This window comes from Ursus arctos, unplaced genomic scaffold, assembly GCF_023065955.2.
Source record: "Ursus arctos isolate Adak ecotype North America unplaced genomic scaffold, UrsArc2.0 scaffold_12, whole genome shotgun sequence".
Taxonomy (NCBI): Eukaryota; Metazoa; Chordata; class Mammalia; order Carnivora; family Ursidae; genus Ursus; species Ursus arctos.
The window spans coordinates 7,381,450-7,407,495 of NW_026622786.1; the positions used below are offsets into that span (position 1 = coordinate 7,381,450).

The 26,046-nt window shown below is 46.2% G+C and overlaps 1 protein-coding gene across 4 annotated transcripts in view; it reads left to right on the forward strand.

Annotated features, from left to right (window-relative positions):
• Positions 1-24,451, forward strand: part of ZNF697 (zinc finger protein 697) — a 28,559-nt gene extending 4,108 nt beyond the window's left edge. Inside the window, exons 2-4 of one of the 4 annotated variants that reach the window (XM_057310332.1) lie at positions 8,858-12,186; positions 18,080-18,360; positions 19,728-24,451. In XM_057310332.1, coding sequence (XP_057166315.1) covers positions 18,117-18,360; positions 19,728-21,142 — 1,659 coding nt within the window. In that variant the 5' untranslated portion in view covers positions 8,858-12,186; positions 18,080-18,116 and the 3' untranslated portion in view covers positions 21,143-24,451. The remainder of the gene's footprint in view (positions 1-8,857; positions 12,187-18,079; positions 18,361-19,727) is intronic. The other 3 variants (XM_044378618.3, XM_044378619.3, XM_026483632.4) reach the window with 3 other exon arrangements.
• Positions 24,452-26,046: the final 1,595 nt, after the last annotated feature.

Genomic DNA, 26,046 nt, shown 5'->3' on the forward strand with positions numbered 1-26,046 from the left:
CTCCCATGGGTGTTAGTTAGAAAGCTCAGGTTCAGAACCCCTAATAAGACGTTTGAGCACAGAACTGTTTGCCCGGAATCCTTTCCCCTTCTCTCCCAGCCTATCTGAATTCTTTCTGTTCCTCCCTCCCGGCCAAGTCTTACCCTTTTCAAGCTGCCTTTCTTGACACTCCAGGTCACACTCAGCCTCTCTGATTTTTTGCTTTGTTTGAAATACCTGGAGCTCAATGTCTTCCTGATGAAAGCAAACCTGAATAAGCCCCCACACTGTGTGGGAATATTTGCATAGTCCCTGCGTATGGCACGGAGCATATGTCCAGAGCACAACCTGGCATACAGTGGACCTTCAGGAACTGAGTTAACAATAAATCAGTATGACTGAAAATGCAGAAATGTAGACACGAAACATCATTTGCATGTTGACAGTTTGGGAGAGAGGTCAGAAGGATCATTTTCTTAGTTAATTTTCATCCTTTTCATGGCACTGCCACAAGAAATAAACACCTTCTGGGCGCCTGGATGGCTCAGTGAGTTAAGTGTCCAACTCTTGATCTCAGCTCAGGTCTTGATCTTGGGGTCGTGAGTTCAAGCCCCATGTTGGGCTCCATGCCCAATTTGAAAACTGGAAAAAAAAAAAAAAGAGAGCGAGAGAGAAAAGCACCTTCTGGAAATATGCCAGAGCAGACCTGTGTTGCTGTTCCACCATCTTGAGCTTGACTAACAACATCACTGCTAAGTGATAATGGTCTTTTATGGATATTGGGCAGCATGGGTGGGACCGTTGCTTCCATGCCTCCCCCCTTGATGTCATGCCCACCTCTACCGTAATCTTGTAGGACGGGCCTTTTGTTGCACATCTGAGAAAATCAGAATGCTTCTGCAGATACGGTTGGGGGAGGTGAGAGGTAAGGCTAGGGTGAGGAAGGAAGAGAGTTCATTCCGTTTTTACCTCTGGGAGTGCAGCATCACTTGGGTGGGGTGTGGATTTGGGCTTTACTGCATCATGTATTAATGGGGATGGTAGAGGTCAGTGGCCTCTCCTCTTTGGGTGGAAAAGGCTTTTACCCACCGCAAGATTGAATCCATCTCTCCAGGCTGACTGTGCCACCTTTTCCCCTGACCTCAAGGCTACACAGCACTTTGGAAACCTGGGTATAAACACAGTGTGCCCCGGGGTTGTTACTAAGCACATGAGTCATTTTAAAGGCCAACAGGCTAGTTCTTGGGATTCCTACATTTGTTCAGCCGGTCATTCACTGTGTATCCGTAGGCTAGCGACGGTGTTCCAGCTAGGTGTATGGATGGGCCACGTGCGAGTCTTCCTGTCCCTGCCTGCAAAGGGGAAAGCGTGCATCTTATATAGCCCCATATATATAGCTTGTATAGCTTTAATTTGCTAAAATATGTGTAGTTAGGGGGAAAGGGCCTACTTGTATTCAGAGAGGCATTTTAGATATGTATTGTCTAAGAACTTTATTAGGATCTTATCGTAAGTCAGAGAACAGGAACCATTCCTCCTGGGTTTTATTAATAAGAAATGTATCACTTTTATCTCAGTGCTGTGCATATTCAAGTGGTTACCACACCTTTGATGCTTGATAACATTTAGGCGGTGCACTATGGGAAGAACACATTGCCATTTGTTGACTCTCCCCCCCCCCTTAGGAACCTTTGTATATTTCAAAGAGTCACTGTTTTTTTTTTTACCCCTAGTCTATTTTCTCTTTTCTTAATAATCTCTCAGGCAGGTATCGACTGTGATTTCTGGTAGCAGTAGGTGGTTTTGAGAGCAGTGGGTTTGGGCACCTGGCTGGCTCAGTGGGTTATCTGCCTTTGGCTCAGGTCATGATCCCAGCGTCCTGGGATCAAGCCCCACGTTGGGCTCCCTGCTTGGTGGGGAACCTGGTTCTCCCTCTCTCTCTGTGCCTCCCCCTGCTTGTGCTCTCTCTCTCTGTCTCTCTCAAATAAATAAATAAATGAAATCTTAAAAAAACAAAAAAAGAAAGCAGTGGATTTTTAAGATTATTTCATTAGAATGTAACCTCCACAGAGCAGAACCCAGAATAATGGAAGCACATGGTAAAATGTTCAGTAACTTTGTTAGGTGAATGAATGTGTTATATTTTAAAACATTTCATTTTGATTTTTTCCTAATATGAAAATTGACGTGTGGCAAAGGGTGCATGCTTTTATGTTCTATAAGCAGAGGAAATAGATACAATTTTATAAAAGGTAGCCTTTATTTTTAGAGCAGTTTCAGGTTCACAGCAAGGTTGGGCGCAAAGTACAGAGAGTTCCAGTGTGGCCTCTGCCCCTACAAATGCACAGCCTCCCCCCTTATCAACCTCCCGTACCAGGGAGGTATGTTAAAATCCATGAACCTGTATTGACATATCATTATCACCCAAAGTCCACAGTTTTTAACGTTCACTCTTGGGATTGTACATTCCATGAGTTTTGACAAATGTATGATGACATCCTCGTTTCCTACAGAATAGTTTCACTGTCCTAAAACATCCTGTGTGCTTCACCTGTTCATCCTTCTCTCCCCTCTAACTCCTGGCAAACACTGTTCTTTTTACCATCTCCATAGTTTGCCTTTTCCAGAAGGTCATATAGTTGGAATCATAGAGTATGTAGCTTTTTCAGATTGGCTTCTTTCACTTAGTAATAGACAGTTAAGTTTCCCCCACGACTTGTCATAACTTGATAGCTCATTTCTTATTAACTCTGAATAATATTCTGTTTTCTGGGGATATGGCAGTTTGTCCATTGATCTGTTGAAGGACATCTTGATTGCTTCCAAGTTTTGGTGATTATGCATCAAGCTGCTGTAAACCTCCATGTGCAGGTTTTTGTGTGTGGACGTAAGTTTTCAACTCATTTGTATGAATACCAAGGGGTGAGACTATTGGAATATATGGGATGCAATGCTTAATTTTGTAAGTGCCCATCTGTCTTCTGAAGCGGCTGTCCCGTTTTGCATTCTTTACAGCAGGAAGAGCGAGCTCTTGTTCCTCCACATCCTCACCAGCATTTGGCGTCCTCAGTGTTCTGAATTTTCTGCTATTCTGATAACTGCGTGGTGGTATGTCGTTGTTGTTTTCATGTGTAGATCCCCAATGACGTAGCACGTTGAACATCTTTTCATACGGCTCACTTGCCATCTATAGATCTTTGGTGAGGTGTCTGTTTAGATCTCTTGCCCCTTTTTAAATCAAGTAGTTCATTGTCTTTAATTTCTGTTTCCCTACTCTCTACTAGGTACTGTGGGTATTGATTGAATTGGTAGTTTGGTAAATATTTCTGGTCACCTACTTTCTGTAGATAAAAGGCATGTATGCTTTTTACAAACTTCTTCAAGAGTCTATGTGTGTCTCATAGCTTAATTCTGGACCTTTAGGAAAGGGGTTTCTAGGCTGATGATTGCATGTAGGTGAGAAGAGAAATCAAGACACGCATGCCCTTCCTATAGTAGTAAGAAAACCAAACCAAAGCACAAAAGTCTTGAAATCGGCCAGAGAATAAGCTTTGGTTTGAGTAGATACTTTCAGCGTTAAATCAGTTTCTTCTCTATTTGTTTGTGCTTCCTGTTCTGCCTCCCGTATTTCCCCCTCCCCAACCAAGCAACTTCTGAAGTTGTTAGTCTTTGTTCATTAGTCATTTAATTTCTGTTACTTCTAGTCCTGTCTTTCCTCCGGGGGTGAGAGAGAAGCAGCTGTCCTGTCAGACTGGCAGAGTCTAGTGGCATTTCCCACCACAAACACAAACACAGCTCTGCGCCACCACTGTTCTTTGCAGAGCTGAACTGAGTGTTAAAATCTTGGAGTGGAGGGGAGGACTCCCAACAGGACAATTGGATGCAAACAAGGGGTGCTGGCATTTGGCTAAGGGATGCAGGATTCTTTTTCGAGAACATTCTGTCTAACTTCTGAAGCTAATCACCACTGTCTATCACGTCCACTTATTTAGCAGGATAATTAAGCATGCTTGGCTCTTGGTGCTGACAGGTTATTGGATCCTGTTAGGAGAGCAAGGTTGTTTCCAGGGCTCTGCCTTACCTGATGTGATCTTGGCCAGATCACTACATTTCCTGGTCTTGTTAGTTCTTCTTTTTGAGACCGAGGGAGAGAAATAAGTACACCTAATTTTATCCATTTCAAGATATATGTGAGGGCTCATTATGTGGGGAATAACCAAAGTGAGTAAATCGGTATGTTCCCAACAGGACCTGGCAGTTGGGAGGTGGGAGGGAGGGAGAGAGAACAAACAAGATATAAATTATTGTAACTGTGATTATATTTTAAAAACTAATATCAGACAGAATAAGATAAGGAAAAGTACCTTAAAGAGTCATACAAAGTGAAACAGTAGTTCCCTCTGAGCACTTAACAATAATCCTATAGAGTACATACAGTTGTGACCCATTTTACAGATGAAAAAAACCAAGGCTTGAAGAGACTGAGCAACTTGCTTAAGGTCATAGAGCTAGAGGCTGGATTCATGCAGGTGGTGTGGCTCTAGAGTCTGAGCTTTTAGCCACTCTAGGTACTGCTTCCCTCCAGGAAAGGAGAGAGTGCTTCATGTGGTTTCTCTCTGAGGAGGAAGAGCTGGCTAGAGAGGAAAAACACCGGTGCCTTCTGCGGGGCATAAAGCAATCCCTTTTGCCTGGGGTTAGCCGGTTAGAGGTCAGGAAGAGGTAAGAGAGTCTTGGGTTACATTGTTGAGGACTTGGAGTTCATGCTTCTTTGAAGACCGGCAGAGTCAATGAGTGGTTTCTGAGCAGGAGAAGTAGAGGGAGTAGTAACTGTTTCAAGATGGATCCAGCAGTGGTGTGTAGGTAGGTGCATGTAACTGGTAAGAGTGTCAATGGCAGTGCTAGTGGCCACAGAAAAAGGAAAGAAGTAAAAGGAAGGACTGGGCAATGGATCTGATTGAAAGGGGTGATGAAGGGTCAGACTCAAGGGTTTTGAGCCTCACTGCGAGTAAGGACAGAGAGGCATTAACGGGCACTGTGAGGAGCTGATTTGTAATAAAGATTCAGGAAAGGAACTGCTGTTTTTTGGTGTGATGAGGATCAGATTATAGTTGAAAATGACAAATGGTTACCTTACAAGTGGAAATTCATTTAGTCTTCACAATGGCCTTTCAAGGTCACTTGTTTTTCTCATTGGATAGATGAGGAAACTATGCCTCAAAGAGGTAAATAACTGCCCTAGGGGTGTATGACATGTAGGTGCAAACTTCTGCTTGAACCCGGGTCTGTTGGTGCCTCCTGTCCTGTGTCCCGTGTGACGTCAGGACGAGGAGAGTTATGAAAGCTGCTCACTTGTGATGCTTGGTGCATCATTAGAAACATGGACCTGGAGTGTGTATCAGGGCTGGGGACAAGAGGCTCAAATTGAGGTCTCTGGATAGAGGTGTTTATTTAAAATTAGCAAAAGGGGCTGGACGGTTCAGGGGTGAGAGAGAAGAAAATGTAAACAAGAACCTTGAAGGTTGACTTTTTTAGGCGTTAAGAAGAGACAAAGTGGAAAGTGATCTGAGAAGGACTGGGACAGTGTAATAACATGGATGCCCAGGAAAGAGAATTTCCAGGAAAAGTGTCTCAACAGGATTTCTGCAGTCATTTATCAAATCCCTGTTATGAATGCCAAGCACTTTACACTGTTGATGGTGTTAACCTTAAAAATGAAAGTCAATTATTTTACTAGCAAAATGGGTTTATTTGGGAACAATAGAGAACTGTAATTTGAGACATGAAAGCAATGGCAAAACCATAGTCAAGTCCAAGCAACAAAGGAGAGAAACATTATTTTATGGAGAAGAAGTGGAGAGAGGTTGTTTTGAATGCAGGCCAGCTCAGAAAAGCCCGAGGCCAGGCTGATGAACACTTCTCATTGGCTGAGTTGCAGGGTAGTTGATCTCTTGCAGGAGATGCAATGTACATCTTTCCCCTTTGGGGTCTGTAATTGACAATGCTTCCTTTAATTGACTTGAGTAGCTGGTGGTCTCTTTGAGCCTCACCTACCCTCCAGACTCTACTTTAGCAAGGTTTCCCTTTATTAATTTTCACAATGGCAAGACCAGAGGGGAAGAGACCGCTGGATTTGGAAGTTTGAAAATTATAGCCGGTACTGATATGAGCCTGATTCTTGAAATGTTAGCAGTTAATACTGTCTGCTGAGATGGCTCACACTTGGGAAGACCGCGGTTAACTGGGAAACTGATGTGTGTGGTGATGATGACTCAGTTTATCAGGGACCCCTGGTACCGGTCCCTCCTTTGCCCAGGAGCCCGTGAGACTTGTTGGCCAAAAAATGGCACTGCAGAAGGGAATGTAATATAGTTTGATTATTGGTTTGGGGCATTTAAAAGATGATAATGTGAGGAAAAAGTGTCCCTTCTTAAGAGTTTCATGGTTTGATAGAAAAATGTCTTTTAAAATTCTTTTAAAATGGCATAATGAATACTAATTCTTCAGGTTGATGCTTCCTTGGCTTTCTTTTCTCTCTAACCACCCCCCTCTCTCTTATGATGACTTTTCTTTCAAATGCTGTACCAAGGACTTGGAATTATTAACTGTTTACCCTAATGGTCTGTTAAGTGGAAGCTAATTCAAATGACTGCTTTATTCTAGCCAACAAGATGTCTGTTTTGTCTAAGAAAAACAGTTAAATCAGAGACCATCTCTAAGCATCACATGAAGATAAGTTTGAAGAACATTTTCTGTGGTTTTTTTTAGAGGAAAGATAATTAAAATCAAAATAGAAAAAAAAATTAGGAGTCAGGAAGAGAACAAGGAAAATAGGAGGAAAGAACGTAGCGTCCTTGAAGTGCTCTATCAGTAAATCCAAAGCACTAAACCCATAAGCATGACAGAGCTGGGAGAGTTCCGTGCAGGGGAGCTTCAACTTCCAAGGAATCACATAACTTGGATGGTAGTCTCAGTTCTGCCACCAACTCACTACCTTTGTGAATTCAGACAGGCCATTGATTTTCCCCCAGTCCTCATTTTCCTTATTGGTGAAACGAGGGATCCTTTAAAGACATTTCAACAAAAACAGTTGTGAGATTTTCTCATTATCTGTGGATATTGTTCCTTCAGCAACATTTAGCTTGTGGTTGGCCTGCTCCCACCACCTGGCCTGCTTCTGCGTCACCTCCCACACAGGGAATAAGGAACTATTACAGCCGCGGCAAACAGATGTAATAGAAAAGAGGGTGAATCTGAGAAACTGTATTCGTAGTAATGGGTCATGTTGGATGAGTATGGGGGGTACGCTTTTTTACTTGTCATTAGGTGTGAACCAGGGCTCCTGATATTGCAGAGTTTTTTGATACTCCCAGAATCCCCTTTTTCACCTGGGTATTTCCAAGTTATTATTTGTAGGCAGGATGACTTTGCAAACACTTTGAAGATTTGTGAGGAACGAGTTGGCGACTTTGGCCAGATTTTAGTTCTTTCTCCTTCGAGAAAAGGAGGATTAGCTAACAAAGCATTTTGTGTCCTGGGTAGGTAATGGCTTGATTAATGTGCTTTGACTCACTGCCCAAGTAAGCAGCTGATGGGAGCCATAAACCCAGGGTCAAACTTGTATAAATTAGCTGCATCCCAGAGAGGCAGTGTGTTAGAGGCTTGAACAGCTACTTAAGGCCCTCTCAGTGCACCTGCCGTGTAACACAAGTGATTAGGAAGTGAAAAGCAGGTGAGGTAATGATGGGGGGGGACGACAAATCGTCAGCGTGAGTGTTTCAGCCAAGCACCGTAGGCTGCGTGGGGTTGAATAGAAAGGGGATTGGAACAAAAGTTGCGATGTCAGTGATTTAAGCTGGAGTCTGCCCTTAACTGGTACGTTCATGGGTATTTCACTGAACCTTTCTGAGTCTCTGTTGCCTGATGCATCTGTAGAATAGGGTGCTGGGTGGGACCAGCAAACCAATCAGGCAGGTTGCCCTCTTGCTGCACCCCTCATTCTGCTGTAGCCCTTATTTGAAATTAACTGGCATTTTTTCTCACTGCCACCTGATTTTGGACCTGCTGTCCGTATCTTCTCTTCTCCAGTGACCCACCAAAAGATTTCATGGCATATAGTGGTGCAGTGGGCTCTTATCCCTCCTCCCCAAAACCAGTGTGGACTTCTGAAGTACTATGCTAGGGAATGTATTGTAAGTCCTCTGTAGCCATGGTTTATTGCCGGGTTTTTGTTTTGTTTTTGTGCCGTGAATCCTTTCAGAGTCCAAGAGAAAGCTATGGGTCTTCCCATCAGAAGAAAGTTTCTGCAGACACATTCACATAAGGTTTCAGAGAGTTTATGGGCTCCGAAGGCCTCAGGCTAAGAACCCACGTGCAAGAAAAATACCATTATGCTATTTCCAAGCTTGTACAGGACTATTGCTCTCTCCAGGAAATGCTAGGAGCTGGAGGTAAAGGGGACCTAAGGAACCCAAAGGGCCTGAATGGCTTGGGAACTGTGGTATTCGAACAGTGAATGAGTCCTGGACACCACAGTCTCCTCGAGACAAGTGCGCCACTTCCTGGATGAAAGCTGTGACCCGTGATAAGTTCTGTGCACCCTTTGCTAAAACGGATGATATCCGTGAGCGTCTGGTTTCCAGTCTAAAGTGGGAACATGATACCTTCTTGCTGCTCTCTTTGTAATGTGGTGCGAGTAAATTTGGATGGCATTTCTCTGAGAAGGACACTATCTAAATTTAAAAGTACTCAGTTTGGGCTAGTAAAGTAATTCTGTCCCTGCCTGAGTTCATCTCATGGAGATCACATTTTCATAAGTCACTAGTTCGTGTATTAGCTTCCTTTTCACTGACACACACCCTAACATTTTTCTTGCCCTTAGGAGATCATTCTGGGGGTGACCAATTATCAACGTACTCAAACTGTTGGATACTCACATCAGTTCGGCGGTTTGACTTTCCTGGGGTAAAGCATTCCTCTCGCAGACTCTTCAGGACTGCAGGCCCTCCCCAGGTTTATTTCCCCCCTTGGTCTTGGGTATAAAGTTAATGAACTAATGGTGGAAATAAAGAAGCACCGGCTGTGGCAAGATCCTTTTTTGAGTTCTTTGGAAATACAAAAGTAGATGAAAGTGGAAACCGTTTTCTTTTCTTTTTTTTTTTTTTAAAGATTTTATTGCTTTATTTGACAGAGAGACAGCCAGCGAGAGAGGGAACACAAGCAGGGGGAGTGGGAGAGGCAGAAGCAGGCTCCCAGCGGAGGAGCCTGATGTGGGGCTCGATCCCATAACGCCAGGATCACGCCCTGAGCCGAAGGCAGACGCTCAACCGCTGTGCCACCCAGGCACCCCTGGAAACCGTTTTCTGATTCTATTTTGCATCTAACAGCTCTTCTTCTAGCTCATAAAAAGAAAAAAAAAAAAGTCTCAAAAGCATCGAAGTTAAGGTCCTTTAATCTCTTTACCCCACTGCCTCTGCCCCCAGTTCTCAGGGGGCAATATCAATACTCAATATCCAGCATTGTAATCAGCCCTGATTTGGCATACTTTGCAAAAGCAAGCTAGTTCTTTGGTGGAAGTCACTGACTGTTGATTACAGTCTGTTCAGATTTAAATGAATCTAATCAACCTTCAGTTTCAGAAACAAAAATGTGTGTTTTCTATTTTAAAACTTTTTATTAGTAACTTTTCTAGCAAACACGAAAGTAAGTAGAGTAGTAGAGTAAAACCACGTACACCACGCAGCGTCAGCCGTGACCCGTGGGCGGCCATCTTGTTTCGTCTGCGTCCCTGCTCACTCCCCTCTGTCCTGGAATTCCAGACATTTCATTTCAAATGAAGCAAATTCCAGACATACCATTTCACCTGTAAATATTTTATTACGTATACCTTTACCTTTGTAAATTTATTCCCCAAACCAACACCTTACAAAACGAACACGTTTCTTACTATCAGATATCTAATCAGCATTCACAATTTCCCGACTGTCTTATGATTTGTTTCTGTACTTTAGTTGAACTGGGGTTCAGATAAGGTCTATGCATTGATGTTGGTGGATACATCTCAAGTTTTTTGACATACAGGTTTCCTGCCTTTCTCTTTATCGTTCCTGCTATTTTTCTCATCATTGTTGATGTGTCTCCTGTAATTCTCCTATAGTTCCTATGATCTAGGTTTTGCTGATAATGTTATTTTTTAAGGAAATAGGAGTACCACAAGTATGTAATTTTTAAAAAGGTGGTTTTCAGGGTATATAAATGTTTCACTTTGTGCTGAAAACAGCCTAGCTCTAGAGTTTACAATTTAATTAGGCAGGGAAATGGAAGCATCAGGAGACATCTCTACATTTTTATTCCTGCTTTCTCTTTGTTGGAAAACACCTTGGCAGATTATATGTAGAGGCGTCACTTACTCACTGCTGAAATGAACTGGGCTGGAACACCAGCCATTCTTCATCAACAACACCAAACAGTTATTTTGGGCAGAGAAATGGAAGAGCAGTTTTTGCCTGTTGAGTCTGTAGTGGGAAACTGGGGTGATTGAATGTATGCATCAAACCCTTTGGTCCCAACGCTCCTCTCTCCCTGTTTGCTGTGATGACCATTCTTGTAAGGACTCTTCATTCCAGTGGAAATAGGATCACAGAATCATCTGGGGTGGAAAAGACTTCCTGTGGTCCCCTGGCCCCATCTGGTAACCTTAACAAGGATTCCAGCATCAACTCTCCAGAATGAAGCTGTTTGTGAGCAACTTCCATATCCCACATACACCTGCTGTGCATTCTAAGTCAGCTTTCTCTCTTGTCCTTCAGTGAAACAGATTGTTAAATTGTGTCTGTCTCTGCAGTGGGAGTGTGTGCCTGTACCCATATATGTGTCTCTGTAGCTCTTTGGTTGAGATTAATTTTAATTCTTTCCTGCTGTCCTGTACGGTGCATACACTCTCCCTTTCAACTGTCCACATATAGGAATGGTTTTTATAAAAAGGAAGATGTTTTTAATGAGTAAATTTTGACTTATGATGGGATTATTGTAGACTTTTTTTCTTGTGTGTAATGATTAATTTTATGCATCGACTTGGCTGAGCCAATAGGTACACAGATACTTGATCTAACATTCTGGGTGTTTCTGTGACAGTTTTGGGATGAGATTAACATTTAGACTGGTAGGTTTTGAGTAAAGCAGATTGCTGTCTATAACATGGGTGGGCCTCATCCAATCAGTTGTTCAGGCCTGACTAGAACAAGAAGACTGATTTCCCTAAGTGAGGAGGAATTCTCCAGCAGACAGGCCTTCGGACTGGAACTGTAATATCAGCTTTCCTGGATCTCCAGCCTGCTGACCCACCCTGTAGATTTTGGACTCGTCAGTCTCCATAATCACATGGGCCAATTCCTTATAGTAACTCTCTTTCTATATGCACATCCTGTTGGTCTTGTTTTCTTTGGAGAATGCTGACAAATGGTATTGGGCCAGAGGTGGGGGGAGCAAGTCAGTATATGCCATGGGTTTTTCTGGCTGGCTCTTTTCAAAGTGGTGTTTTCTATTAAAGAGATGGAAAGATCATTGGAGAGGCCATCAGAAAACTGAGATTCTGGCCATAACTCTTCTAGCAAGCTTTCAGTTCCTGACCTGGTCGTGTTCCCTCTCTGAGCCTTATTTTCCTGTCTGTAGAAGGAGTTTGAGCTAAGGGATTTCCAACTCGATGGTTCCGTGAAATAACGAATGTCGAACATTTGGACCAGCTCCTGAGAAGGTATCTGAAGGCAGTTCTGAGGACTGCCCAAGTGCTGGATCAGAAAAGAAGCTGAGAATGTACACAGGTAGTGGTGGTGGTGCAGTGCCAAGCACAGTGAAGAAAAAAATCATGAACACAGGGGATACTCTATGCATCAGGGAGGACATTCTCAGCAGTTCAGTGTGAAACATGGATGAGTAAATGCCTGCATGAGACCCTGTAGCTTCATGCCTTCTCCTCGAAGGGCAGATGGTCTCACTTTGAGGGCACTTAGAATCTGTCTCTGAATTACAGGAATTCTTATTTTTTACAGCAGGAGTAGGGTGGTGGTGAAGCCTTGACAGCTGTGACAAGCTAAGGCCCTCCAGCCAAACCGAGGGGCCCCAGCACAACCAACAGACAGGAAATGCCTGACCCCAAGGACATTTGTGCTATTCTTGACCAAAGAGATTGGAAGGCGTCTCAGACTAGCTCTGGTCAGTGGGATTGTAAATTGATTTCTCTGTTGCCTTGGTTTGAGCCTTTCTCTTTTTTTCAACTTGGGCTTTCCCCTCCAGGTAAAAAAGCAGTAACCACAAGGAGGAAACCATATTATTTTAGCTTCTCCCGTCTGGTGAGTACTCAGTACTTAGCTGCAGTAAGCTTTTGGCTTTCGGTGGGAAATTAGTGTTCACCTCATGTGGCAGCCTGCCACTTGGGGGGTTGGCATTTTGGGTTGAACAGTCAGAGTGTGTGACTGGGGAAGTCAGCTGCCCCCTTTGGATGTGGACACACTCTCCTTGATCACTGGAGGCATCCAGGCCAATATGGTGAGGTGGACTTCTTTGCCCTTGGGGTTCTTTCTGACCACAGGCTCACCGTGAGGAGGCAGGACCCTGGTGGCCATCTCCCCAGAGAGGCAAGTGCTGGTTGACTGTTTACTCAGTTGGTGCTGAGGACTGACAAATGATTAACCCCCTGGAATCTCTGGTTAGACCCCAGTTATGGTCATGAGTTCAGCCTTTTGAACCGCAGACTTAAATTGTTTTTCCAGCATTCTCCGCAGTCGGGTGTCCCTGCCCGCCCTCTGCTATGGAAACCCTCCCCAGGGAGCGAGTGGTGCTCAGGGGGGCGTGGGAAGTGAAGGCTGGAGGCCTCAGATGGCTAAGGGGGAGGCGGGGAGGCCGGCCTGCCCGAGCTGAGGTAAGGAAGGCACCCGTGAGAGGACAGGGAGACAGGAAAGCGCTGCAGCCTGGAGGAGGCGGAGTGGGAGCCGCTCCTGGCCCTCTGCCCAGCCGCTTCCTTCCCCTGACATGACAGCCTCACTGGCCTGGCTCCTGGCCACCTGGCAGTGGCCGTGGCACATGACTCCCCCACCCGGCCGGCAAGGAGCCTGTAGGGGGAGGTCTGCGTGCAGGCTGGCCCCTCCACCTGCCCAGGGCCCTGGGTGGGCCATGCTGTGCTCCCCCGGCTCTCCTGGCTCAGCGTGCTCTTCCTGGGCGGCAATGCCAAGGCAAGGGGCCAGCACACACTAGTGGGTCTCCTTACATACCTGGGAGAGGTGTCATGCAGAGCTCTTCTGCCGAGCCTCGTTGTTCTTTATGTGTAGAACTGGGTGGGTGACCCTCCATGTTTTACCTACAGGAATTATTGGATAATCGGAGTCAAATGAGCTATACCACCCGGAGCGGGGGGAGACCGTCTCACAGCCGGGGCCTGGGAGCATCTCATGCTACCCCACCCACCCTGGCTAGAGGTGGCATGACCGTGAGGGGTCCTGTGCCCGACGCCCTGGAGAAAGGTGGCCAGTGCTTTATCTTTCAGGAAGGTGAGGGAGAGGTGTGTGCTTGTCTGCCCCAACCTGCTCCCAGGAAGTGCGGTTCTCTCCGTAAAGTGGTGGGGCTCTCGCTTTTGGAAAAGGGCTAGGTTTTGCACGTAGCCCCAGAGGGGGCCACTGGGAAAATGTGCCAATAAACTGTGGTGAAATTCTGATTCTGGCTCTGCTACTGGCTTCACTTCCTCTTCCCCCGCCTCATTCCCTCTCTTCCTTCACTTTGTACCTCCTTCCAGCATACTATCCCATTTACTTCTACTCTGTGGCATTATCTCACATTGATCTGATTAACCTTTCCAGTGGGGTCGAATTTGTCTAGAAGGCACTCGAACATTTTCCTAGTGACTTTAAGGGGTAATGAACATGACTGTTTTTTGAGTTGGGGGCATGGGGTAGGGGGAGGGGACATGAACGTACTGCAAATTCTAGAAGCTAGGATTTGAACAGTCTTGGCAGAGTTGACTGATCCCACTCTGGAGTGACCTGCACCCAAGAGAACGCTGTGGTGGTGAGGGGCCTTTTGGGGTGTTAACAGCTTTGCTGTGCTAGTTGAGAAAACGTGAGAATGTCTATTGAAACGGACAGTGATGCTTCCTTGGATTAACTCTCTCCCGCATGTCATATGACAAGCTAGAAGAGGACTCGAGAACATTCAGACCCCATCTCCTCATTGAACAGAAGCCCAGAGGGGGCAAATACTCAAAGTTGCACAGCTCAGTGGCTGTCCTGGCCAGAAACGTTGCTGCTAGTTCAGTGATTAGCGCTAGATGCAGAATTAATCGGGTCTGCCTGACTGCTCCCACCATTACCTGTTTGGTTTTCTGCCCCCCTTAAACTTCTGTCTCTTCTGTGGGGGTGAGGGGGTCTCCCCTACAGCGGAGTCCGGGTTTATTGAGCACCTCATTCAGCTTGTTTGGACTGAGTACAGGACTTTCTGAGTACGGTATCAACATCTCCAAACCACTATGGAACTGCACCTTCTTCCCTCACCACAGGCCCCCTTGCTGGTTCTTGTGCCCATGGGGTGGGCTGTTCATTACAGAGCCTTTAGTAGCAAGGCCACAGGAAGCTCCGCGTGTACTTGTCAGAGGCCATTCTTGGTGAATACAGCTGTGACCTTCAATTTAGGGGGGTATGTGTGTGTATATGTAATTTTTTAAATCAAGAAGTTTGCTTAAACTTCATACCATTATAACACCATTTATTGTGTCTCTATTCTATGCCTGCTGCTTTTACAAATCTTATAGGATATAAGCACCAAATCTCATAGGTAGGCAGTACAGTTGTTTTTATCGATGCAGAATCTGAAGATGAACAAGGTTAAGCAACTTGCACAAGGTAAAGTAAGAGCAGAGGAGTGGAGCCTAGGTCAGTGTAGACGCAGATCTGTCACAGCGCCCTGCCACCTGTTCATTATCCACGCCTGGCCTTGCCCAAGAAAACATGCTGCTAGTTTTTATTTTGAGAATGAATGGGAAAGGAGTTGGAACAACATGTGCTTACAGATCTACTGACTGACACTTCAGTTATACCACAGTGTTTAGATAACGTTTCTGAAAATTTAGTCTTCCATAGATTGAGATAAGCACAACTTCTGTCCTTGTCTTCTTCTTTTTTTTTTGTAATTTCTAAAAAAATTTATTGAGGTGTCCTTGTCTTCTTCTTGTTTCTAAAATAATTGTAGCTTTTCCTTCAATGTATTTTATCACATTAAAAACAAAGTTGGCTTTTTTGCTGATAAAAAAATATATCTTTATTGTGGAAAATACAGATGTTCACAAAAAGGAAAAGTGATCCCAAGGAACACATTAGCTTTTGGCTGAGAATGTGGGCACTGGAACTATCCTGCAGGGGTTTGAATCCCTGTTGTGCCACCCACGATTTGTATGACCTTGAGCTAGTCACATCTTCTTTGCCGGTTTCTTCGTCTGTCTCTGAAGTGGAAAATAATACCCTGCGTCATTGAGTTGTTTAGATAAAATGGTGCAAAACCCTTAGAAGTGACCAAGAGATGTTTGATGAACACCTCAATAATGTTCTGATTTTCCTCTCTGAATCTGTGTATACATGTGTAAATATATATGTGTGTATCTGCATATTATCTAGTATGCATATACTAATAAATAAAACGAGAATTTTTTAAAAACCAGCTGGTTTTCCTCTAACAATATATCATGACTGCCTTTCCTTACTTCTCAATAGTCTTCTCTGTTCCTCAGTAGCTGCCTGGAACCTCATGATGGGATGGTGTGAATGGAACTGAATCCATACTGTGGGTCATGCAGATTTCCAGGTCTGCTCTAACATAGTACACTCTTAAATCTGTAGATGTTGCACCATGAATGTGTCCCTCTAGGTGACAGGAACTTCCCACTCTTTGTGGAGCATACCTCATCTTCCCTCTCCTAGTGTGAATGAGGATCTGGTCATGATCCTTTGGGAGTTCAGGACCTTCTGAGTGTGGCAGCTGTGAACTTCCATATTCCAGCCCCAACTGGGGAATTCAGCCTCTGCCTCTTTTCCTTCTTCCCCCTTAAATCTATAAAAGCTATGTTTCTTTGTTTAATATCTCTGGTATGAATTATCTCTTGGTTTCTGAGAAAGCACAAATCAGAAAGTACTCTCATTCTGTTTTTGCTGTGCCTGAGGTACTAAGAAGGTGCTGTGTCCTTTTTAAGAGGGATTAGAGGAGAAACCCTAAGCTTCTCTGCTTTCCAGAGTGGACCCCTAACGTTATCCCACCCTTCTGGGTGGAGAATTATAGTCACTTCTGTGCCATTCCAGGCACCATGCCCTGCCATTTTAGTTTTATGAGTTTCTGGTGACATGCTTATTTGATGATTTTATTGATGTAGAATTCTGCTTGTTTGTCTGAGATTAGGTCCCCTGTAAGTGCACCCACCCCTTCTCTGCTTTTAGCTACTAGGCAAACCAGTAGGTCACATGTTTGAAAACCCCTGGCCTTCGGGGTGTGTTATATATGCAGACTCCAGGAGCGTAGTTGTCCACAGAGTCGGAGCTCCAGAGGGCAAAGAGAGTTAGGGGTGGAAGTGATTTGGGGTCCATAGTCTCTTGTGTAATATTCCTCTTAAAAAGTTCATGGCTTTAATGAGATTTTCTCCTAGAGCCTAATCCTGAGTGTTTGGAACCTGTCATTTTAAACTGTATATATTCTAAAACTCAGCTACAACACAGGAAACTGTTGACTGAACAGCCTTGGACATGGCCATTTTCCGATGATGTTTAAGGGACAGGCTTGATTTTTCACTCTAATCTAGGGAGTACATGCTCATCTCTGAGAAAGGGTAGAATATGCTATTTAGGGTGCAGTGAGTCTGCCAAAATTATGGCGGTGCCGGTATGTCTGAGGTATGCTGGAATGGCATCAGGACTTAAAAAGAAAATAATGTGTATTCCATGTTGGAAAGAGAAAGGACATGTGAATTCCACATTTGTAAAGCTCAAAGTATCAATTCCTCTCCACAGCCCATTTTAACATTTCCTTCTGCCATCCTCCCTGGGAGAAAGGTTAAGTGGCATTGTCCTCCTCCACTACTGATGAGGACACTGAGACAAGGAGAGGTGACTTGACTTGCCTTGGGCCCTGGAGTAAGGCTGGCAAGAGTCTGAAGAGCCAGGCCTGCCGTGGTGAAAATCCTCTAGACAGAGGCAGGAAAGGCTCCCAGCCGAGGAAAGCGTCCTGCTCAGCCGCATTCGTGTAAGTCCTGCGTGGGGGCTGCTGAGGCAGGGATCGCTGGACACTTCAAAGTCTTAGTTCCAGATCCTTGACCGATAATCCTCTTTGCTGCCTTGAGCTAAGCCGTAAGAGTGATGGATGGCAGAAGTCGATTATTTTTGGCTCAACTGCTTGGTCTGGCCTTTAAATGTAAACCTGACATCTACAAAGGGTTGAGGACCCTGATGTCATTTTCTTCCTACAGTTCACATGTTGGCCTGTTCTGTAGATGGGGTCACGTTCCTGTTCCCGGCACCCTACAATGAAAGGATATAATAAGGAAAATATGTAATGAGGTTCTAGAGATGGCTTCTAGCATAGAGGGTCCCTGCATCCTCTTCCACCCCCAGCAGACTGGCTAGAGCTTGAATTCTCTTGACTCACTGTGTGCAGGAAAGCAGCAGGTCCTCACTGGTTTAATCCCCACCTTACTTCTTGCAAATTAGTCTGAGGCTGATGGGGTCCTTCTTTTTGAGCTTTCCATTTTCTCAGCCGAAAAATGGGAAGGATAAAAAGCCACGTTAATAGAAGAATCCACTTCAGAGGTGGAAGGAGAGGACACTGTATCCAATCTGGTGAGACTTGGCACGTGGTCTCAGAAGGAGTTGCCACTGTTCCCACGCCACCCAGACCAGCCTCTTTTGTGCTTGGTTCTGTGCATCTTAAAATGTGAGGTGGAGCAGAGATTTGTCATCTGGGGCTTGGAACTCTACACATTTTCTTGGACTGAGCCACTGGTTTTCACGGAAATCAAAGCCAAATATGGTGAGGGGGTGAGGCCAGACTGACCTGACCTTTATCTGTGTTTTGTCTGGAACAGGGGTCCCCGGTCACCTCCCTTGTGCTGTTCTTCCTGGATGGAACAAGAAAATAAACAGAGTGTGTGTGAAGCCCAGGACTCAGCAGAGAAAGGGATGGGCTCTGATTTTGAGAACTCTGAAGACAGGGAACGGGACCCAGAAGAAAGAGGAATGGGCTCTAATCCACAGGATGCAGACAAGAGAGAAGGTCCCCCAGAGCAGGAGCTGGGCTCCAACCCACATGATGAAGCTCTGGGAGGGGACCCAGAGGAGAGGGAACTGGTGTCTGACATCTGCCCAGGTGAGGAAAAGCTGGCATTTCCATGGAAATTGCCCCACTCACTTATTTCTAGCTCCTCTAGGGTTAGAACCAGCCACAGCATTCTTTGAGGGAGAGCCCTCTAGTGGGGACCATTAGGCGGTTTCTGTACAACCTTAAGCCTAAGGAACATCCTTTTCTTCAATTCAGTCTGAGGTGGGCTGTTCTGGTAAACATGCATGAAGAGGGTAACTCACTGGCGCAGCTCTTTACAGTGTACAGAACACTGCTATAAATTAACACTTGCTATAACACAAGAGGGAACACAGCTAATACCAGAACCTACCTCAGTAGGTTGTTGGGGGGAGTTTAGATGTGTTGCTGCATGTGAAGACTTTGCACAGCAAGGAGCTAACAAAGTATCCAGATGTTTGCAGTTACAGTCATCATCATCTTTGCAGATAAGTAAACTCAGCGGTAAGTGACCTGCCCGGGTTTATGTGGCTAATGCCTAAAGTGCTCAAGGCCTTTGCTAAATCCCTGCTATTCCTGACCTGGAAAGAGGAAGTGCTGGCTCCCCCTCCATCCACCTACTTGGTTCCAGCTCTGGGCATTCGTTGCTTTATACTGTTCCGTGCCTGCCTTGGGAACAGAAATGAACCGAAATACCTTACGGTCAAGGCTAATGACGTTACATCCCAGACTTCTGCTGCTCTCCCCTGCAGCGCACACAACACCTAGTCTTTCCTATCTTAGTAACTCTCTGGAGTGCCCTCTGCTTGGATGTAAGCAGCCAGAGACAGACAGGTGTGTGTTCTGGAAGTCTCTAAGCTGGGATCACCAGCTCTAGGTCCTGTGCTCACTCCTCCTGCCTGGCTTAGGTAGTAAAGCCCTTAAGTTGGGGTGTGTTTGGTTTGTTGTTCCACCCCCAACAAGTTATATTTTAAAAATCAGCCCATTACCTGGTTAGGACAGGTGATCTTTTCTTGTGGTTGGCTGGAGTGGCCTTGTCTTTTGAGGCCAGGGCCTTGAAAGGCATTGGGAGCTGTGAGAGTGAGCTAATCTCTTCCGAGATCCCACAGAGTTCCACCTGGCCCATTTCAAGCTGACTGTCAGGCCTTCAGTGGGTGCGGCCTGGGCCCCAGAGACAGTTGCTGGGAGAACTGGCCAGCCAAGGGGGCAAGTGAGTGAGCTTTGCCTGGGTTTCAGAGCACTCTCCTGTAGGCCTTCCTCAGGAAGCACCAGGTGGGAAGGAGGCTGGAATTGTGGGGGCCTTGGAGAGAGAGGTTGAGAGTACCAGGGTGAGGGAATTACTCCGTGGCCCACACCCTTATAGAGACTGGCTTCCTCTGGGTTTACCTTTTGAGCGCCAAGTATAGTCACCCCCACTGCCACCTTCTCTGTTGCAGAGGGGCTGCTGAGTGAGGAAGAAGGGGCTGCTTTCCGCGAAGAAGATTACCAATCTGGTGTAGCTGAGATGGCGATGTTCCCGGGACTGTCAGAGTCCGACAGCATTTCCCGGAGCCCCCGGGAAGAGGAGGAGGAGGAGAGCGCTGGGGAGAACCGGCTCGACGAAGAGGAGCAGCCGCCTCCTCCCATGCTTCCCTGGAGGCGACACCTCTCCCTCGGGAGTCGGCACCGGAGCGACAAGCCTGCCCACCGCCGCTTCCGCCGGCTCCATCACCCCATGGCCATGGACCTCGGGGAGCTCGACAGCCTGATGGCCAGCATCATGGACGCGCCCACCATCTGCCCCGACTGCGGGGAAAGCTTCAGCCCGGGCGCCGCCTTTCTGCAGCACCAACGCATCCACCGCCTGGCGGAGGCCGCGGCTGCCGCCAGCCTAGAGCCCTTCGGCTTCGCCGGCGAGTGCGGCGCGGTGGTGGGGATGGTGGACGTGGGCGTGGGCGTGGCGGGGGGCTTCGGGGCGGGGCCCGCGCTGGCCCGGCCCCCGCGCGAGAAGCCCTTCCGCTGCGGGGAGTGCGGCAAGGGCTTCAGCCGCAACACCTACCTGACCAACCACCTGCGCCTGCACACTGGCGAGCGGCCCAACCTGTGCGCCGACTGCGGCAAGAGCTTCAGCTGGCGCGCCGACCTGCTCAAGCACCGGCGCCTGCACACGGGCGAGAAGCCCTACCCATGCCCCGAGTGCGGCGAGGCCTTCAGCCTCAGCTCGCACCTGCTGAGCCACCGGCGCGCACACGCGGCCGCCAGTGGCGCGGGGGCGGCGGCGCTGCGGCCCTTCGCCTGCGGCGAGTGCGGCAAGGGCTTCGTGCGCCGCTCGCACCTGGCCAACCACCAGCGCATCCACACGGGCGAGAAGCCGCACGGCTGCGGCGAGTGCGGCAAGCGCTTCAGCTGGCGCTCGGACCTGGTGAAGCACCAGCGCGTGCACACGGGCGAGAAGCCCTACATGTGCTCCGAGTGTGGCGAGACCTTTAGCGTCAGCTCGCACCTCTTCACGCACAAGCGCACGCACTCGGGCGAGCGGCCCTACGTGTGCCGCGAGTGCGGCAAGGGTTTCGGGCGCAACTCGCACCTGGTGAACCACCTGCGCGTGCACACGGGCGAGAAGCCCTTCCGCTGCGGCCAGTGTGAGAAGCGCTTCAGCGACTTCTCGACGCTCACGCAGCACCAGCGCACGCACACGGGAGAGAAGCCCTACACGTGCATCGAGTGCGGCAAGAGCTTCATCCAGAGCTCGCACCTGATCCGCCACCGCCGCATCCACACCGGCAACAAGCCGCACAAGTGCTCGGGCTGTGGCAAGGGCTTCCGCTACAAAACGCACCTCGCACAGCACCAGAAGCTGCACCTGTGCTAGGGCTGGGCCGCGGGGAGGCTGCCCTTGGGGAGCATGTGGGGAGTAGACGTTCTGGGACTAGACCGTGTAGAAAGAAATGGGAAGGGGTGGGAGGGGCCATCTGAGAGTGACCGGGAAGTCTTTTGGTGTTAGGGGGTCTTGAAGGGGAGGGTTGAGTCAGCATTCTTTTGGGGTGTTGTATTTTGCCTGCCTCCTCTCCAAAGAGGACATATTTGGGAGATGTGCTTGAGCAATGACTTCTTCAGATGCACACAGTAGGGGGTGAAGAGCACGGAGGAGCAGGCACTTTGAGGACCTTGAAGAAGGGGAGTTAGGTGGGTAGGGGAGTGAACAGGATGGCAGGCAATAGAGTAGGTGGGGCTGTGAGGGCCTGTGGGAATCAGGAGAGGGTGTGGTTAGAGAGGGTTATGAGGTAAAATAAAAGGCGGGTATGAATAATTCTATCCTGGTCTCACCGGGTGGTAAGCCACTGTTTGCCCTGTCCCCCCCCATCAGCTGTAGTCTCATGAATAGTAGAGGAACCTTGTCGATCCTATAGGAGAGGATATTTTGTATATTCTTCCCTTCCTTTCTCTGAGCCACAGTTAGCTGCTATTTTGAGGCATCCAGGGGAAACTGGGCAGGAAAGTTTACACACACTGATTTCAAGGGCAAAATTGAGGTTGGAAATTCGTTCATACCTGGCTTTAAGATCACCTGGGAAATCTTGGTCCTGCCCCTGGTTCTTTGCTACTTCCTTTTAAGTAGTCTAACTTCATGCTGGGTCAAGGTGGTCCCTGTGGACGTCAGGTGTTGTTAGGTGTGTGCCAAGCCCAGTATTTCAGGTTTCACTCGTGATCTTCTAAGTGCAGGGAAATGAAACAATCCCAGTTATGTGTGACTTTCCCTTTCCCAGGTCATCATGATGCTTGTTTGAAGTGACTCTCAGATCAGCAACAGTTGCGCCAGTGACCTACTACAAAAGTCATCTAGCTCGGAGTTTTGCTAGTCTTACGTGAGAAATCCAGGAGAGCAAATGTTCACACCTTGGGGTACAAGGCTTCTTTGTCTCATTTGCCTTCACTCTGTATCCAGTGCCCCCCTCCCCCTTGGTAGTAATGGGGGGGAGAATTGAACAGCCACCTCCATCCATATTGATATGGGCTTTTGGTCTGAATAGAAATACCTTATCTACACAGGGAGGCACAGTAGAAAGCTCAAGGCTTTACACAGGGAAGGCACAAGCAGGGAGAGGTGTAAGTGCAAAATTGCCAAATAGCACAAGCAATGAATGTTTTCTGGTTATATAAATGCCAAAATAGCACTTTTATATTTGTAAAGTGCTTTATGCTTTTTAATGATTGTTAGTTGTTTCTCACATCTTTGTGAGGTAGATCAGTATTATGACCCCTGTGGTAGGGAAGACCTGGGGACGGGAGTACAGCAGGCTGTTCAGAAGAGAGGCTGATGACCTGGTGGATAGGTACGGTCTGACCTTCTGTGTTCTCCAGCTTAGCTGCTAGAAAGATTTACCTGTCATGATTTATATAATAAAATAAAGACACTGAAAATTCTTATGCTTTGTGGAAAACTTAAGGCTAGTCTAAAAGGGCCAAAGATGTCCTTGTTGACAAAGCTGGTCTTTGTCACGTAATTAGGGTGTCTTAGGTTTGCTCTGTTTCTAGTAGGGGGCTGTAGTTAGAGGATTCTTGTACAGAGTTCGGTTACCTATGCTGAAAATCCCTCCCCTAGGTTAGCCTTTAGAAGTTAGAATTGTGGAAAGCAGTCCTGTTTTCTTCACCAGTGGTTGTTAGTTGCTCTCTGCTTTTCATGGGAGCATTTTCACAAACTGTTGAACACACTTGAAAAGAAGAAAAACTGCAAGATTGTTTTGACAGTTTTAGTAAACTTTCTGTGGATGCTGGTAATTTATACTTGATCAGTTGTGTTTTAGCAAAGAACCTCTTTGGGGACTGTAAGGAAGCATGTTTTTGTCCTTATAAAAACACCTTCTAAAAAAAAATCCTGAGAATTCTGGGCTTGTATAATGCCTGTTGATCTTGCCCTCTTAATCAGTTTATTGTTCTTTACAAATGCAAATAGATTTTCAAAACATAGATAATTTTGCAAGACACTAATTATTTTCTTTTAGTTGAGTAATATGAGCAAAGTAAATGTCCCTTATTTATTCTGACTCTTTACTCTGAATACTAAGTGTGTAGGACTCCTTTGAAAATCATATAGCCAGTTTGTAGGTAATCTTATTCCTTTGTGTGTTTTTTTATGCACATCTACCTCTCCCAGCCGTTTTAAGTTTTCTCAAGTCTGTGCCTATGAAATCTCATGCAACTTTTGATTATTCATGGATTGATTATCCACTTTATGGGTTATTTGGCCTTTTGCTGCCATTGTACTCTGTACAGTCGCGTCTGCATCAGCTATGTTACGTATGGACAGCTTTCAAGAAAGAGTTCAACAGGGAAAGGAGATTGAAGCTAGTATAAAATAATTTGGTGGCGGTGGAAATCCTTGGATTTCATTGACCTCTCTTGTTTGAAGTACCATGGATAAGAGAGTCAGCTAGCACTTCAGTAACCCTTTGATGAGCAAATCCCTCAGCAGAAAACAGCCCAGCCACCAACACCCCCACTCTCATGGTGCATTTAAAATGTAATTCCATTTTTCTTACAATTCTTCAGGGAACATAGCTGCATTAAGTGAATTTAGGTGCAGTCAGGAGGTTGTTTCTTGTATCTAGTTCATGAATAATAGTTTTTCTTCAGCAAACCCTGTTAACTGTGGTTGACCCTTAAAAATGATAATTTGAAGATTCCTTCCATCAACTTGTTCATGGTGGTGGAGGCAAGTGTATCATTTGTTTCCCGGGGAGTTTGGTCAAGTGCGGGCTGCTCTTTCCTTAGCAAAAGCTGGAGCAGTTTCGGTAGGTTAAATGGCTTGATTCAGTCTTGAGCTCTGAGTTGGAAAGAGAAGATGAGAAGTTAACCCCTTGAGCCATGTGGTTTCTTCAGGATCAAGAGGCTGTACATATGTGAAAAAGTACAGATGAAGAACCTGTGTTCATAGACAATCTGAACTGTTTCCGAAGTGTGTGCACATTTTCCTTCACTGTAATGTTATTTTTACCGCTGTTTGTTAAAATAGTGAATAATTTAATGATCCTAAAAGTAACAGGATTTGTGTGAGTGTGTGCTTGTATATGTGAGAATTGCCTTATTTTCAGGTTGTTTTATTTAATGATGGTTCCTTGGACAGCGTTCTGGTGTTCAGCAACCAATATGGAATATTTGTCATTAAACCCATATCAGTCTTTTTCCATGTCATTCTTTCTTCTTTGTCATCCATTAAATATCACTGAAATCAGTATATGGAAGCTGTTGTCTGGTAGCACAGGGGTCAGCAAACTACGGAATCTAGCCTGCCTGTCTTTGCAAGTAAAATGTTTTGGATGGCCATCCTCTCCGTACCACCGTGCTTACATCTTGTCTGTGGGTGGTTTTGCTCTACCACAGCAAGGCTGAGTCTTTGTGGCAGGCTACATAGCCCACCATCCTAAAATGTTACCTCTCTGGATCTTTACATGCAAAGGTCGCTGACTCCTGTGTTCGAGTGTTCAGGTAGATCCTAGAGCATCCTGGAACTGGCTCTTGTCTATGTACTCCGCCCATTTTAACCAGTAATTGAGGGGGGCGCTTCTGTACTCTTGTGGCTTTAGGATGTTGGGAAATGTGTTAATGCTCTGCCGCTGGTATCAATTTCTTCATTCCTTGTAGGAACCAATCTGTGGAGCACTGACAGCAGGCGGTGGGGAAAGTCGATATGGGGAAGGGAGGCAGTCTTAGGTTTCACCTCTAATCTGTTAAAAAAATGTATTCCTGGATCACATCACAAAGTATTTTTTTTTCCCTCAGCTCTCAGAAATGGAACTTAATGGCTACTGATAATACCCAATGGGACTTATCAACTAGACTGGCCTTTTTCTTAAAATATTTTTTTAGCTGGTCTGTGCCCAATCTCGGGGAAACGACGAGACAGCAGTTTGTAAGGAAGGGATTCACAAGAAACAGAAAAGACAAAGTGTGAAAAGCACTTTATTTTCTTGTAATGATCACAACCACCTCCTCGTGTGAATGTCTGCCAGCCCTTTCCTGACTGTCAGGGCCAGTGAATGCTGGGTCCTGGTCGTGGAAGGAGGCACTCAGTTCTGGGACTGCAACATTCCTCCCTAAGCCTGACTATTCAGGTTTGAAGCAACCACCAGTCTAGCTCCTGGTCCCTAGGAAAACTACTAAACCGAGTATTTGAAGTATTTGTTCGGTGCTCTGTGGGGACATAGCAGTGAACCTGGACTTCTGGGCTTTGCCACGAAGGGATGCTGACCCTGAACTTGCTGTTAGAGCAGGGCTCTGTGTGTGTTCCAGGTGGAGAGGATGGATCTGGTCAACTTGGAATTTTTTGGGCTGAGTTAGTTTGAGATCAAGATTTCGTTAATTTAACCTTAACTGTATGGTAGAATTACCTGGAGAATTTTAAAAACAAACAACACCCCCCTCCAAAAAAAAAAAAAAAAATCCCCAGGGCACCCGGGTGGTTCAGTCGGTTAAGCGTACAACTCTTGATTTCGGCTGAGGTCAAGATCTCAGGGTCGTGAGATTGAGCCCCATGTGAGGCTCTGCACTGGGAGTGGAGCCTGCATGAGATTCTCTCTCTCCCTCTCCCTTTGCCCCTTTCAGCCCCTAAAAAAACAACAGCAACAAAAAACCTGACAACAACCAAAAAATTGTTCCAGACGTTGGTTGATTGGTCTCGGGTGAAGTCCAAGTACCTGTAATTTTATATAGGCCTCCTAGGCAATTTTTATGTGTAAGTGGGATTGAGAAGTCGATAGGACCAATCAGGCACCTTCT